This window comes from Dufourea novaeangliae, unplaced genomic scaffold (assembly GCF_001272555.1).
Source record: "Dufourea novaeangliae isolate 0120121106 unplaced genomic scaffold, ASM127255v1 scaffold323, whole genome shotgun sequence".
Classification (NCBI taxonomy): Eukaryota; Metazoa; Arthropoda; class Insecta; order Hymenoptera; family Halictidae; genus Dufourea; species Dufourea novaeangliae.
In genome coordinates, this window is record NW_015374208.1 from 46,013 (window position 1) to 62,512 (window position 16,500).

Sequence of the window (16,500 nt, forward strand, 5' to 3'; positions counted from 1 at the left end):
ATCAATTGAATAGTTTTATTAAGTATTTATTCTTGATTTTCTTGGAAACAGATACTGAGTTTCATTTTACAAAAGAACCAGTGATTTACCTAATGTTGGTGCGCCTAATATTCCATTTGGTTAAGATTAGTCCAACGAAATTAGGCTCTTTTATTTTGAACTTTGACTTACTAAACAAAACTTTACCGTCGTTACTGTACTCAATTATAAATGGAAATAATACTTCATCCTCTAACTCTGTACATGTGTTCAGATGAACAAAAGAGTGAGGATGAAAGTAACACCAAAGAAGAAACCGTTGTCCCAAAAGATCTTGACAAAGGAAGAGTACGAAGGGTTTCGAGAGTGCGGCAGTTCTACAACGAAAGAGGAGCACATAGCTCTAAAGGCGGAAGCAGAGGAGAGAGAAAGACTCATAAAAGAGAGCATGGAACGGAAAAAGGAGTTCCGCAAACTGGACAAGAGCAGACCTCGCGAGAAGAGCGCAGATTTGGTTGAAATCGAGGAGGAGGCAAGGAAAAGGACTAACCACGTCCTTGAAAGGGCGCACAATATGAAACTGGAGCAGGAGGAGGAAATACAGAGGTGCAACAGGATTATCTTGGAAACCAAATGCCGTGCAATTCGAGACGCGCAGGTGAATGAACAGTTTAAGATAGAACGTTAAAGTACGAAGGTAGAGCCGAACTTAACTCGTTGGTCCTGTTCGCCGTGCAGTTAGCGGAAAAAAGACTGATCGAACTCGAGTTGGAGGAAGAGGAGAAACGTCTGAACGATATGATGGAGAACGAGAGAAGATGGGTGATCAAAGAAGAACATAAAAAAGAGCAGGAGGAGGCAGCCAAAAAACTGGAATTTGCGAACAGTCTGAAAGATCAAATACGAGAAAACGAAGAGCAAAGACTGTTGGAGTTCGCGAGAAAACAGGAAGAAAGTCGGCTAATCAACTTGAGTAATATTGCTTGGCAGCAAGCAGAAGTCAGCAAGCTGCGAAATAAGGAGGCTGAATGCACGCGTATTCAATTGGAGATTGCTGAGGGGAATGAACAGTTGAAGCATCTAAAGGCTATGGAGGAACAAGAGAATAAAATCATCGATCACAGGTGAAGGTTTGATTGTTTCAACGAACGGCCCTTCACAACTTAATATGTTGTTTATTTGCAGGATTCAAGAGTACCAAAAACGAAAACAGGAAAGAGATGAAAAACTGGCTGAGAAACGGAAGCACGAAAAACTGAAAAAGGAACAGGGGAAAGCAAAAGTGGCGTCCCAGGCGTTACAGTATCAGGGCATTCAAGTATACAAGTGTTTACACAAAAAAAAAAGAAACCAATAATCGGAACTCCAAGCGTAATTGTTTGTGGTTGTTCTAGGCACGAATCGATGAACTGAACGCCGCCCGAATTCAGGAAGAAGTGGAACGCGAGTGGAGACAGAAGGAAAAAGAAGAAGCTTTGAAGAGAGCTGAAGCTCAGAAGAGCCTCATAAAAGAACGAGAAAAACAAATAAATAATAAACGAATAATGCAGGCGATTGAGCTTGAACGAGAACGACGGGAGTTTGAAAAAATTGTGCGCGTTCAAAAAGAAGCTTTCTGTCGAGAACAAAAGGAACTTGAGCAGAAACAGCGGCAAGCCTTGATTCACAGGAGCGAAATATTGAAGCAGGTTCGTCTCTCATCTTATCTAACTTAAAATAATCGTTAAATAAAATTACGTGGTAATATAACTGGTTATTTTTCATTAGGTTAATGAGAAGGAAAGGGAACGCATTGAGACCAGGCAAAAAATGTTCGAGGAAGGTCTCGCGAACCGCACCGAGGCTGAGATACGAAAAACAAGACTACGGGAGGCGATGGAGAAGAAATGCGATGAAATGAGAGGCAATAAAGTACCTGATATGTACATAAATGAAGTGAAACGTATGATCGAGAATATCCATTGAACATAAGAAATTAAAAGCTGTGGTTTATCTCATGTATCGTACACATATATTTATGAACCGTCGTATCTCTGCTTGTAAAGTCCACAGACCACTATTTTTTTTTATGTTACTTCCATAACATGACAACATTCGAGTCACGTTCAACGATGTCTTCGATCTGCGCCGTAGACTGACCCGTACTGCAACAAATTTCGTCGAGGCTGTATGTTCCCGTGAAATACTTGTATATTGGGTTGCTCTTCATTTCCTCGTTACAAGGAGATCCTGGCAGATAAATTGGATACTGGAACCGACAATTAAAGTGAACGAACTTGCCTTAAAATAAAAACATAGTATTCTTTTTATTGAAAAATTAACAAGCAAACCTTGTACACTCTGCGAATAAGGCCTTCGATCAGACCAAATTGTACCAGTCTTCTTTCACTGATCCTCAAACTTTGGGGATTAAGTCTTTGGCATAAGTCCCTCATGCTACTACCATGCGTCATACTTGCATACATTCTGTATATGTCCCTAAGATAAGCAGGTTGTCTAGCTGTAAGCAAGATAATTCTGTAAAATCAGTTTGTGTCTTTGTAGATCTTTCTACTGAGAATATATAGCTTACGTAATTTTGACGCATACGCTATACATTGTTCCTGCAGCTTTGTATTTTCCGCCAGTTCTTTTAATTTGGAAGTTGCTGCATAAACATTACTATACTGGAATATTGGAATCAATGTTACTACACCATAGTACCTAAATAGGAGGTAATATTAATTAATTCAAGTAAATTATCTGGAAGGAGATTTTGTTTTAATATTTACACAAGGTTCTGCACACAACTTTTAACTAGATTGTTCTCTACATCTGCTTCCGCTGCTATTCGTGCAACGTGATTAAATCCATCTATATATGGTAATACTTGTTGTGTAGTCAAATCCCATTGATCGCTTTGAAATGCTTCACGGCCTTCCAAGAATATTGGTACCTGATGATCAAGAACTGGTTTCGGCTCAGGTGCTAACTTTATGACTTTCAAATGGGACGTCATTGTCCCCTCTAATAAAATATTACATTTCATATCTTTTGTGTATCTGTAGAACAGTAATGGTTCCAGATTCCTCTTACCTGTTAATGTACACATCTTGTGCAAATTTAGATCCTGCATTACCTGCTGAAGCATTTCTGCTAGCCTTGTCTTGTCATCAGACGCTGATAAAAAGCAGTTTTCTACTTCAAGAGCCATCTAGAAAATTAAATTAAACTTAATGTACAAACATAATGTATAAATGAAATAATTAATACCCAAATACTCACTAAAAAATCAGACATTTTTTTAACAACAGGTTCGTAGTGCACTGTACGGGCTCCTGCATCACACACAAAACACAAGTTGAAGTAAAATGCATTTCTTGCATATTTTTTATCATCAATTTTTACTGGGAATCCTAAAATCTTATAATCCTTCAATGTCCTAAAAATAAATAAAAATGTTCATTGTTTTAATCAAAATACATGCTTTCAATTAAAAATTATACTTACACTGTTATAGTGCTTCGTTGCAATTGTGCTTTTGGTATAATATATACACTGACATTATCAAAAATATCCTTAGAAATAAAGTTATCCGGTACCTGAAAAAGAAACTAATATAATCTGTATTCTATAAATTATAATTGCACGAAATTACATGCAATAATTATTAACCTGACAAGTAATTTTTGGACCCATAATGTGATGAAATTCAGAAAAGAATATGCATCTAATAGGGTCTTCTTGTCCTTTGTCTTCTGTGTCACTCATTGCTATTAGTGATGTCATTTTTGTACTTTATACTTCTATCAAATCCAATAATCTGTAGTTAAAAAAGTAGATGAAACAATATTAGTTTTATGTATTAATCTAAAGCGAAATTAATGTACTTTTCTCTTCTATATACATTTCTAACAAACTTGAACTAATACTCATGTAAACTGACAAAATCCACAAAATCCACATTCAATTAATATTCAGGTTCAATTAGTGTACTTCAAAATGTTGAAAAATGTTACTATAAAATACGTACTTTTAATGTAAATAGTCGCATCATATCATATGTATGTAAGTACTCTTATATCTGTTTATACCGCACAGTACGCATGACTTTTATGCTTCTTACATGCGCATGGGAATACAAAAAGGAGAAACGTACCTACGATAAAGAAGAACAGCAAGTTACGAATGAAAAACAAAGTGTGGAATATATCTAGTATACAACAGAGTAAGACACAAAGCATGAATCAAAGCAATAAAGATGATAAATAACAACGAATAGTAATAAGCAAAGTAGAGCACCAGCCAGTACCAGCAAGTTGTACACACACGAAAAAGGACAAATATAGCAATACGCAATAAATAAAAGAGAGAAAGATAGCATGTTACAGGTTGGAGAGAATAATATGGGAAGAAAGAGAGAGAAAACGATTAAATAGATATGAAGTTCTGGCTGGACGATCTGTGTCAAAAAACATAGGAATAATATATTTAACTCTCTGCATTGTACTTTTGGTATGTAATTTTTTATTCTCTGAACAATTCATAAATTCTTATTTATGTTTTTAACGTAATTACAATTTCATACTAACCACTAAATACTATGTGTTTACAACCTGTAACCAAATGTCATGTGAAAATTCAATATGTTTCAAATAGATGGGTAAAAGGTTTGCTAGACACAACCAAACATTCTTTTCTTTTTTAAAGTTTATTCAGTACAACAATCTATATGTTTAAATTGATGATTTGAATTTAGCGTTAGCTGGAATATTATAAAATATGTCTAAATGGTACTTGTCAAACTTTGGATCCTTTAAGATAACATGTTTCCAATATAATATTTCTCCTATTAGTACTATGAAAGCTAATATATAACCGGCTACAACTGCAATAAAGGCACCTTGTAACTTATGAAGGTTGACTAGTGCCTTTTCAGATTCAGTTTCTTGTCGTATTTCTGTGATCTTTGACCATTCCATAACATCACTCAACCATTTTTCAACTAATCCTGTTTCTATTACACGCCTTATCTATAAACATCAATGTTAAGTAATATTATTTACAATAACATTATAGTATTTAACATCAGACATAAAATATACCAAAGTATCAACATGTGGTTTCAATGGGGAATTCTTTTCCATACCAAGAGCTACAGGCATATTTATAGCACACTCTTCCATAATGTGCAAGTTATGTTTTAAGGACATGTTCATTGTAGTTCTGTTTTCTTTTTGTTCTTTTTCAAGTATTTGCCTTTTCACACGGGCGTAGCGATGAAAATAGGAATTCTCATAGTATGAGAAAGATCCATTTGCCACCTTTTCGATTGCTTCTTCTTGATTCAAAATCAACTGAAACTTCTTACCAATTTCTTGACTATCAGAGTCTGATGATATTAAGAAAAACTCTTTGCCTTCTTTGTTCCATCCTCCAACTTCGATAGAACTTTTGGCAAGTTGTGCCAATGTATCGATGGTAACTCTGTGTTCAAGTAGTGATATTAATAATAGAATAAGCGTTATATACAGAGTATACCAGGACAGGTGGTACAACTGGACCGGAGGTTATTCTACATGCAACAATAAGTTGAAAATGTAAAATAAAATTTTGGTTGGGTTGCACTAGAATATTTAGACCAACACCCACTGGAAGACATGGCACACCATTGGAACGGCTACTGCAAACGTCCCATTCAGAAAATATATACCTAACTCAAATCTAGTGATTAGTGATTAGTAGCATATTTACATTCGGGAGAGGTGTTTCGGTATCTGTAAGTGTAATTCGGTATCTAGTGTTCTAATACTGTTTAAGTCACTTCAGCAACACATTACCCGAGGAATGGGTTGCCATATGTTTGGACTGTCCACAACTTTTTGAGACCCAGGACACATGAGCTTCTCAGACACATCAGCTTTCTCTATGGATATGGTGGTCCATAAATGCAAATAACTCAACTGAATCTGGTAACGCAATCTTATACATAACAATACTACAGTAATAATAACTCAATCTGGTAATGTAGGTAATGAATGCTCCACTCGGCAGTACTTTGTATATACATATAGTATTTAGGCCAACGCTTGGGTTAAGTCTGGGTTAGGGGATAAACATCGCCGGTTATCGTATCGATTGGTGTTATTATTACTGTAGTCACAGACGAGGTATAGGATCCTATACCTCGTCTGTGCTGTAGTATTGTTATGTATAGGATTAGATTATCGGATGGAGTTAGGTTTGGGTGAGATTTCGGCTGTTTACGTTAGTGCCGAGTCTACACATTTTATCCTATATTTTCTGAATGGGACGTTGCAGTAACCTTGATCAATCATGTTGAACTTCTCTATTTATGGGTTTTCCAACGGTGTGTCATATATCCCAATGGACATTGGCTTAAATACTATGTATTCAATTGCACGCGAATGTAACACAGATTTCCAAATTCGATTATTTCAGAAACGAAACATTATACGGAAAGAATGTTATTCTCCATTTTCGACTTATTTATCATCCGTCCTGGCCCATCCTGTATATTATATCTTACTCGAGTAATAATCTTTACCTGGCAGCAGGATTTGCAAGAGTTGCAGTCATGCTAGCTCGATACGCAACTGCAACTAGAATACTGTAGATCCACCACCAACCAATAAATACTCGTACTGCCCAAGGACTTGGCAAATTGGGTAATGAAACTTGAAGTAGCATACCATAAGTGTATAATATACTGTTTTGTACTTCAGTGAACAAATACAGACCTTTTCCCTCTTTCTTCATGAATGTAGTCTGAATATGCATTTTATTCTTGTATAAACTTATATATTTTTTATAAAAAATTGATAAGAAATGAAATGCAATACCTCCCAAGATTAAAGTAAAAATTAATGCAATCCAGGTGTAGAGTCTGAAAATTGAAATGAAAATGTTTTTTTTACCTTTCTATTGTTATTTCCTTCTAATCGCACTTACTTAAACGGAAGTATTAAAAGCATCCACGAATTTTCTGTTAAAGACTCTGGTGTCAGAAAAGTGAGGCATTCTGTGTTATATGGAATGGTCAAGTCAAAATAAGTCAAATGATGCAGTGTATAATGTAAATCACCCAAATAAAATGCAGCTTTCCCTTGTATGGCTTCATTTGTAAGACCTGTGTACGTTTCATTATCTCCTGTTGTTCCCCATTTTTCAGAATCAATGTTGTGTGGCATATAATACTTTGGCTTGAAATTCATGGCTTTTGATATGATCTGTATTAACTAAAAAGTATTACCAATGCACATCTCAGCTAGTTAGTTCTATTTATAATACATACTTCAAATTCTATACCCAAGGCATCTGTATTGTTGTTTGGTCGCTTATTGTAATAAGCTCTTGATTTCTTCATTACTGATGGAATGTGCTCAAACACAGCAATCCTAAAAATAAGATTATTTTATCTTCCGATGAGGACCATTTACGAGTGGGTTATTCCACGCGAAATCGGACACTTTTTGGAGTAGCATTTCGGATTTTGTTGATTCTTGAATCTGTTGTAGTCTTTAGTGATATATAAACGTACCCCGAAGGATTTTTGAAAAATTTAAAAATGATTGAATTTACAGCTGTTTGAAATATAGTGTAAAGGTTTTTTCAATAAATCATAACTGTTGAACTAATAAACTAATCAAAATGAGCTTTGTGGGTGCTTACAGTGGAGACATAAGAGTACCTAATAAAAATTATTTCGGTTAAAAAAAAAATGTATTAGCCATGTATTTTGCAATTATTTTAAAGAAATGCAATGTTATAATAGCGGGGCATTGTTTAAAAAATTAAAAAAAATATAGTCCTATTTATCCTTTTTTATTGACAAATTTTCAAATATATGGAGACTTTAAAAGGGCCATATGAAAATTAATTGAAGTGATCGCTGCCTCTAATTGTAAGCTCTAAGCACATCGGTTCGACCGGTCGAGCAGTACCGGCCAGCCTACTAACGCACGGCTTGAGCGATCGAGTTAACTTCAATTAATTTTCATATGACCAATTTGAAAGTCTCTTTATTTTGGAAAATTTGTCCTTAAAGAGGACAAATAGGACTATATCCTCATTATATAAAAATTTTAAAGAGTGCCCCGCTATTATAGCATTGCATTCCTTTAAAACAATTGCAAAATCAATGGTTAAAAAATATTTTTTTAACTGAAATAATTTTTATTAGGTACTCTTATGTCTTCACTATAAGCACTGACAAAGTTCATTTTGATCAGTTTGTTAGTTGAACAGTTGTGATTTATTGAAAAAACGTTGATACTATATTTCAAATAGCTGTAAAACCAAGAATTAAAAAATTTTTTTTAAATCCTTCGATCTGCATTTATATACCACTAAAGACTACAATATATTCAAGTGTCAATTAAATCCGAAATGTTACTCCAAAAAGTGTTCGATTTTGCGTGGAATCACTCGAACGTCAGAATTATATGTATGGAAACTTATTTTCTTTGTTAATAGTTTTATTCATGGACAATTACTTTTACACTGACCTTAAATGTTTTTTCTGCAAATTTGCAGTCTTTGTTGTAAAATGCTTTGTGCCATAACGCAACTTGCCCCGGTACCAAGTATCTATGTATTTAGTAGTATATGTGTTTCCGTGAGAAGGAAAATAAACAGTGTCTAGATCAATTCTTTCATCAGATGTCTTTTCACCAGAACGATGCTTGTATATATTGTACTGACGTATGAATACCACGTTAATTATTCTGTTCCAAAGATAGTGTAAATTCGGTAGAAACAAATGATGATCGTACAATAACAGGAATAATCCATGTGTGTCAATTAGACGTTCGCTGAAATATAAAAGATCGGAATAAATTTAATGTAAAATAAGAAAGCACTTTTACTGGTACTTCTGATTAAAATACGTAAATGTCCTTGAACTTCCATCGACGAATATTCATATGTTATGTAAAATTCATCTAGTTACAAAACTTTATTATCATTATTTGCTTACTTTTCTGCATATTGCAAAAACTCAGACGTCAAAAAACCATTAGCAATCAGGATAACGTATGCGTTGCAGCCGACGGCCTTGCTGTCGCTTAAAATTCGTCGAATTGGTTTTCTCGGCCGGAAAAATTGTTCATTTTCGCGTAATACGATCTGCGATAAAAAATAGATGCAAATTCATCGGAGATTTGCGTTTGCTATCTTACCTCATATTTCGATAAAATCGATGCACTTTGTACGTGTACGATGTCTAATAGTGTCCGATAAATGGAATCAGTGATAAAGACAATACAATCTGCTTCCTCCATAATTTCCTCTACGATCTTTTCAACCAGTGATTTCAAATTTTCGTCGCTCCTCTCGCATTGATGCTCACTGTAAAATCCACTATAGAATTTCATAAATAATCCGTTTGCACACAGAAAGAAATTGTAAAGAGAAATTTTGAAAGCTTCAAAGAAGTTTGAACTTCCTGTGATCAGAACCGCTACCGGAAGTGCATCAATGTACCTAAATTGCCCTTTTCTTCCGAAAGAAATTACACTTTTTTGTTTCTTTTGAATTTTTCTAGTTGTTCCGCGTATAAAAATATTATACAGCACAGACACAAAAAAGAAGTGAATCCATTTATGTAATACGTGAAAATAAAAACGGAGTAACCGAACAATTTAAATTCCATTTCGTCTTAATATTTTTGTAATGCTTTCGCAGTAGTATTTTGAAGATGTAATAGTGCATAATTAATGAGTGTTCCATTGGTAGAGAAAGACGTGGCCGGTGAATTAGGCGAAAAACAATGGAGTCATAAAACTAAACTTTTGTATCAGCGCAAAAAAACATGCAAAAACACTTGTTTGTAATTATGTCTTTTGTATTTAATAGTTTTTTCCTATTGTATTAAATAATATTGTTATATTCAAAAGTATATAAGTTGTTTTTCTTCTTTGACTCGATAACCACATGTATACCTCTGTTAATGAGAAACAACAAGTAAAAGATTTATTAATAATTATTACTTTCTACCGACTACAAGAGTGATTTGGAGGAATAAAATAAAGAGCATCGCTCGTAGATTCTGCAGGCTTTCGATTGAAGTGGCATACTGATTACGGAGTGACTCCACGCCGAAGGAATCGAATATTCAGGAATCTCATTTGCGGGAGTTAATATAAATTAGATAAGTAATGCAATCGATAATGGAAATGCGAGTTAACGATACTGGCTGTCTGGACTGAAGATAAGGTCGGGGTCAGGTTTATTTTTATTTCGAGCCCGTAAGACGATCTCGAGTAGGAAGTATTTCACGAAACCCGTTAGACGCCGAGCTGACTAGAGTAGATAGCATACAAAACGTTACGGATAAATAATTAGTTACTAGGTCAGCTGATTAGATAACATCTTACTATTCATGATATAAGGTCATTATAAGACAACGGATTCCATGTACAGGGTGTAAACAAAATTATATATCATGCTTTTCAGGGGTGATTCTACACCTTTGGATAGGTTGACATCTGTTAAAAACAGTTCGTCAAAATTGTTTATAACATTGAAAATTATTGTTAATCTTTTTTGTTACATCGACCTATTTAACGCTAATACAAGAAATTTAAACGATAATATAAGAAATTTAAAAAAAACTATATGTTGCAAACGAACCGTTTCGTCAGGAAAAATTGTTAAAAAATTCACAATGATTTGATTGTGTAGTGTTATACACGTAGATGCATGGGCTTACCACTACTCCGCCGCTTGGTAGTACATTCATGTATGCAAACTCGGCTTCTGCTAGGAGAAAAAACGATATTGCAAAAAGGCCTCCTATCACTTGGTCCCGGACGTTAGTGAAATTTATGCGAAATTAACATTCAGTTTAACATTTACTTCAATATTTGAAATAAATTTAGCAAGTGATAGGAAGCTCCTTCCCTACGCCATTTTTTCCCCTAGTGGAAGCCAAGTTTGCTCGTGAGAGTATAGTATATCCACTCGAACGGTGTGTTTCTCTCAACGGCACGTTTAATCTTTAGACTCTCGGCATTTTTTCATTAAAAAAGTAGTCTTTCATTGGCCAAAAATTTATGTATATACATATATGTATTAGGGCTATTGCTTTGAACCAGGTATCTGAGATATACCCGGGTACCCGTGAGATAACCGGGTACTCGAATATCTCATAATCAACAGCTCTAATATGCATTGCACTGAATCCCAAAATGGATACTCTCGGTAGCCTAAAGGTTAAAAGGAGCAAGGTGTATTAGTGTATTGACGTTACTGTGTAACCCTGCATCAAGCGCGACTATTCTTACTTTTCACTGCCTAAAATATGATACATCAATGCTGACAATCTAGAAATGTAGGGTTATATGCAATATTAATATATTTACTCACCAATTCGACATTCAACTTTTGTCTAACCAGCTACGTTACAATAATGTGTCCGGTTTATCTGAGTACAGTCAAGTATCTTGAAAAATATGAATGATACGGAAAAATGCTCAGACAAAAATTGTATGATATCGAGGTGGACATACTGTACTCTTTTCTATTTAACCTTGTGATGATCTTGAAATGTCCTGTGAACGTCACATTAGAATTATTAAATTGGAACTTGTATTCTTTATTATTACATGCTCTTGTCTATTTTACTTTGCGATGATCTTGAAGTACGTATTATGAAGATCATATTCGAATTTTTTAATGGGATCCAGTACTTTTTATAACATATTCTTGTAACTGGCATTGAGACGCCCAGATAACAATTTGCGTTCATATTGGCAGCAGCTAGTGACGCAACCTGTCTACAAATCCATAACCATCTGTTTCCGCGTTGGTTTTACAGGCAGAGCCTGCCTGACAGAATCGTGAAGCAGATTGTTTATAGGAGATTCTGCATCAAATCTATAGCCATTCTGGTTACAAAATCTTATAACAGGCATTGGAAAAATCTGACTGTTGCAGGTTTGCCTGACTGGGCGTTTTTAAAACACTACTTAAGTGTGTACATAATTTGCACAAGGCGATTTTGAGATATGAAATTACAAATGTATCGTGACGTTGGCATTAGCGATGTACAAAGTCTAACCGGGCAATCTCCTCGCGATGTACAGGGTGTCGAGAAATTACATGTCACGTCTACCATAGTTGGATTCACTGATATCATGTGGCAGTTCGTTGTATTCGTCTCAATAAACACTATCATAATATGAATAAAAAAATACAGGGTTCCATTTAAAAATATTAACTTGACTTTGATATCTCCCCCCTCCACTACTATACTTATAGAAAAATTATTTATACCACGTAATGCCCCCCTTTGTACCAAACAACTTTTGTATGAACATTTTTTTGATAACTTTAATCCTTCGTGAGATATTCCACCGTTTCCAGTTAAACGAAACACCCTGTATAATTTCTTGACACCATGGGTATCAGGTAATATTAATGCCCAGCAGCACGGTGATTTTGTCGTTTCATATTACAAAATGGCCGTGTGCAAAATACCAACGTAGGTAATATTTTGAAAACTTAATACCAGCTACAAAAACATGTAATAAATATAGAATAAATTAAGAATTCTAATATGACGTTAACACGACGTTTGAAGGTCATCGCAAGGTCAAATAGACAAGAGTACGTACAGTACGTCCTCCTCGATACCATACAATTTTTATTTGAATCATTTGTTCGTATCATTCGTATGTTTCGAGATAATATGAGTGTTCTCAGATAAACCGGACACCCTGTATATCCCGTACTACGGTTTAATTTTTGTCGACTTTATCGATGTCATGGAGCATTTGACGCATATGTACAAATGTGTAATTATTGGTTTTTCTCTGACGCTCTGTAATGCACAAGTATTTATTACCGATTATTAACAAACTCACTAGAAATGAAATAACACTAATAACTAAACACCACTATTCTACGCTTAATATTAATAGTATCATTACTTCTACGATAAATAATAATAAAATGAAGAAAAAACAAATGACTACAATATGGTAGCAATTATAACAGTAATGGCAGTCGCTTGGAAATACTCTTGCAGTCATTGTTAAAGCGATTCCGACATTTCAGAGCTCTTCCAAACCAGTTACAAATTTTGTACAGCCTTCGTTAATAATTATCGGTGATAACTAATTGTGCATTACGGATCGTCATAGAAGAAGTAACATTACACATTTATAAACGTGTGTCAAGTGTTTCGTGCCATAGATGCAACCGAAAGAAATTATACTGTTTCACAAGTTATACATCGAATGAGTGGGTAAATATATTATCATTGCATATAACCTTACAGTTCTAAATTATCAGTTTTGATGTATCACATTTTAGGCAGTGAAAAGTACGAAAGTTACTGGATTCAACTCTACATAATAACGTCAGTGCACTTTGTTGGGTCTTCTGTCCCTTTAAATCAGAGGCGGCCAATTCGATCCAGAATGAGCCAGTCGGTTGGGAAGGTGGAAGCCGCAGGAAGGAGAGCTGCGCTTGTGTGACCCGCGGTCAGGGTACAGCAATCCGCGAGTGCAGAGGCCATAGGTCAGCACTGGGCAGCGTAGGGCCCCTCACGCGTCTACGTCCCCTTCCAATATTTCTTTCGTGCCGTGTGCCTTTGTAGAAACAAAGAAGCCCAGACTGTTGTCTCTGTCACTCCATGGTAACGGCGGACGATGGTGGTCTCGGTGGGAGCGCTACGACTCATTCTGGCTCGAGTTGACCGCCTCTGTTTTAAACGATCTGTTGTTTTTGTTCATACCCCTGTGTCAAGCTCCATAGGGAAAGGAAGGGAAAAAATGCTCTCTCCCCCCCCCTAGGTCTGGAAAAAATGGCCGCATAGAAACACAGTGACGTAGTATAGAGTAGTAGAGTTCATAGTAGTATTAGCATGGTGTGCACAGGCTGTATTAATGTATACAGGGTAAATCTCTCGTTACATGGATCGAAAGACAAACCGCCTGCTTTGTCGTTCACGTGCCATGATCATAAACGTGTCATCAATAGGTTACTCCTGCTGAGCGGTCTATGCGTGTCTGTGAATATCTTTGCGACCGAGCGAGAACTCTCGCCGAAATCTCACTTTTTCCAAGTGGATCCAGGGAGACTTCGGCAAAAGTTCTCGCTCTATCTCACAAATATTTACAGATACGCATAGACTGCTTAGTAGGAGTAACCTACCGATGACACGTTTATAGTCGCGATACTTGAACGACAAAATAGGCGGCTTGCCTCACGACCCCTCCAGCGAGAGACGCACCTGACTCACCCTGTATATAGCTCTGTGTGACATCACCTGGTTCCTACGGTAGGGAATTGTCTTGGCAACGCTGCTCACGAGCAGCAATGTCTCGAACTTCCCCTACCGGGTTACCCCTACTATTGGTCTACCGATTGACTCGTTACCAATCAACGTTGCTACGAGAATTCCAACACGCAGGAATACATGATGTCACGTTACCCCCACTGCCACTCTAAACTACGTTACTTTTACTATTGACTGAAGCAGCTAGTGAGCTCTATACTAACTGGAGAGCGAACTCCGGTGCGAAGAAGCAGAGGCGATGGAGGTCCGAGGGAAAATTAAGATATAAGGCTCTATCCTTCTTCTTCCTATTATCCTCTCTATATGTATAGTCCATTTGCGTATGAATGGGGTATAGACAACACGCCGTGCAAGACTGAGATAGGTTCTCCTTATATCTCTTCTCTCTGGGAGCAGTTCCCATCTCACAGTTTACACTCCAGTTAGTATACAGCTCCTATATCTCTCTTAAATTCACACCCAGCTGTAGCAACACTAAATTCATACCCAATCTCAGAGATGAATGTTATGGAAACCCAGTCACAATTCTACTAGAGCATGGTGCCCCTGTCTACATCTATCCGGAGAAATGCAGCTCCCTTCCAATCCTGTGGAATGGGGGTGGTAGTTAACAGCGGAAAAATAGAGGAGGGGGTGATCCTGAAATAACCGGGACGTAGGTAGGTAAACTCAGGTTAGGGGTTGTAATTAGGCGATCTAGCTCCCTCTCAATGAAGAAGTACGACGATGAAGCCCCCATTTGTACAGGCCCGACCTGTGGGTGAAGACAAGAGTGAGCAGTTACTCACCTTAGGAGACGAAGGATCTGGATTCCCCGACATTCGACTCCATAACTCTTGAGTTCAGGTAGGGATGAGCCCATCCTTGTGACTCTCCGCACCCTGCACGAGTACATTCGTATATGTATAACTCCAAGTGGCCCGCGTCTAAGAAAGTTGGATCGGGTGAGAAAACGTCGGGTTAAGCATCTCCGAGTAATGCCACCCCTACACTCCATGGTCTCTGTGTAGGCTAGGCACGTTAGCTCGCCCGGCTCGTGGCCTCAGAGGGAAACCAAAATCCCCTTTCCCGGGAGACTCATGTGCCACTAATCACTAATCGCTAGTATAGAGCTCAATGGAAGCAGCACATATAGCTATACTACTTTCCTCCACTATCATCACACTTTTTGCCCTTTTTTTCTCGATCGGGTAACGCTGCTATCAATATTCTCCCCGTCACGCCTTGAACGAACAATCTGAAGACTGTAGTGGGAGTAACTCGGGAGGGGAAGTTCGAGCCCCCGCTGCTCGTGAGCAATCACTTGCCCAGCTCTACTCCGCACAATCAAATCGTTGTGAAATTTTTAACAATATTCCTAACACCAATCAGTTCGTTCGTGATATATGGTTTTTTTAAACTATTTTTTTTCTCAATACGCAAAATTTAATATAACCGAAGAAAAAACATTCATATAACAGAAGAATCTAACATTGATTTTCAATGTTATAAACACTTTTGCGGACGGTTTTTTTTAAATATCCATCGATCTAAAGGTGCAGATTTACCCTTGAAAGCCATGACATGTACTTTCTTTACAACCTGAACTTTTGGCATACATACTTGTCTAAAATTTAATAAATTGTACGAAGTTTAATAAAGTTCAATGAGGTTTGTACATCATTTACACAATAGAATACAGTAGAACCTGGATTATTGGAACTAATAGGGAGACAAAAGTGTTCAAAGAACAGAATTTTTGGATAACGACAACGTTTTATTGCGTGAAATTTCATGCATTTTAAAATTTTAAGCATAATAATGCGAACGAACAAAAAAAGGACACATTGTATGAAGGTTTGCAATCTTTCGTTTCCTATTTTTGATCCGCTGATCGGCTGTAATTTCCCGACGTCATATTTTGTCTAACTCCAAACACCACATCATTCAGACTATTTTCAATAATAGGTTTCAATTTAATTAGGTTTTAATTAATAATTCAAATCGCAACATTACATATTATTAAAAGTTGTTCGATTGCGCGCAGGACAGAGAGGTTATCGATAATCGAACTCGAGCTGCTTGGCCAATTGAAGCGGCTTGAGACGTTTAAGGCAAGGTAACTAGGCAATCAGTTTTTGTAAAAAGAAACCTTTCTTTCTCATTTATTTGTAAGAAAATTAAAGCAAGTCCAGATGTATCCTTTTATCAAATGTTTACTACTATCATAAGGCTTA

The 16,500-nt window shown here is 36.5% G+C and overlaps 3 protein-coding genes across 3 annotated transcripts; 1 reads left to right on the top strand and 2 right to left on the bottom strand.

Annotated features, from left to right (window-relative positions):
* The first annotated feature begins 271 nt into the window (after window positions 1-271).
* Window positions 272-1,944, top strand: LOC107192300 (cilia- and flagella-associated protein 45-like). The gene is made up of 5 exons (XM_015581515.1): window positions 272-637; window positions 718-1,103; window positions 1,165-1,297; window positions 1,374-1,667; window positions 1,747-1,944. Exons 1-5 carry the CDS (start codon window positions 272-274, stop codon window positions 1,942-1,944), a joined length of 1,377 nt encoding a protein of 458 aa, XP_015437001.1.
* Window positions 1,945-1,968: 24 nt separating this feature from the next.
* LOC107192305 (nitrogen permease regulator 2-like protein) lies at window positions 1,969-3,747 on the bottom strand. Its single transcript, XM_015581519.1, has 8 exons — window positions 3,634-3,747; window positions 3,469-3,560; window positions 3,244-3,400; window positions 3,055-3,172; window positions 2,751-2,985; window positions 2,552-2,682; window positions 2,310-2,479; window positions 1,969-2,227 (listed from the first exon to the last, which is right to left on the bottom strand). The coding sequence occupies exons 1-8, from the start codon at window positions 3,745-3,747 to the stop codon at window positions 2,051-2,053; spliced, it is 1,194 nt and encodes a 397-aa protein (XP_015437005.1). The 3' UTR covers window positions 1,969-2,050.
* Window positions 3,748-4,694: 947 nt separating this feature from the next.
* Window positions 4,695-15,146, bottom strand: LOC107192301. The gene is made up of 9 exons (XM_015581516.1): window positions 15,073-15,146; window positions 9,159-9,339; window positions 8,957-9,105; window positions 8,487-8,792; window positions 7,274-7,376; window positions 6,931-7,217; window positions 6,527-6,865; window positions 5,064-5,445; window positions 4,695-4,991 (listed from the first exon to the last, which is right to left on the bottom strand). Exons 1-9 carry the CDS (start codon window positions 15,144-15,146, stop codon window positions 4,695-4,697), a joined length of 2,118 nt encoding a protein of 705 aa, XP_015437002.1.
* Between the last annotated feature and the right edge of the window lie 1,354 nt (window positions 15,147-16,500).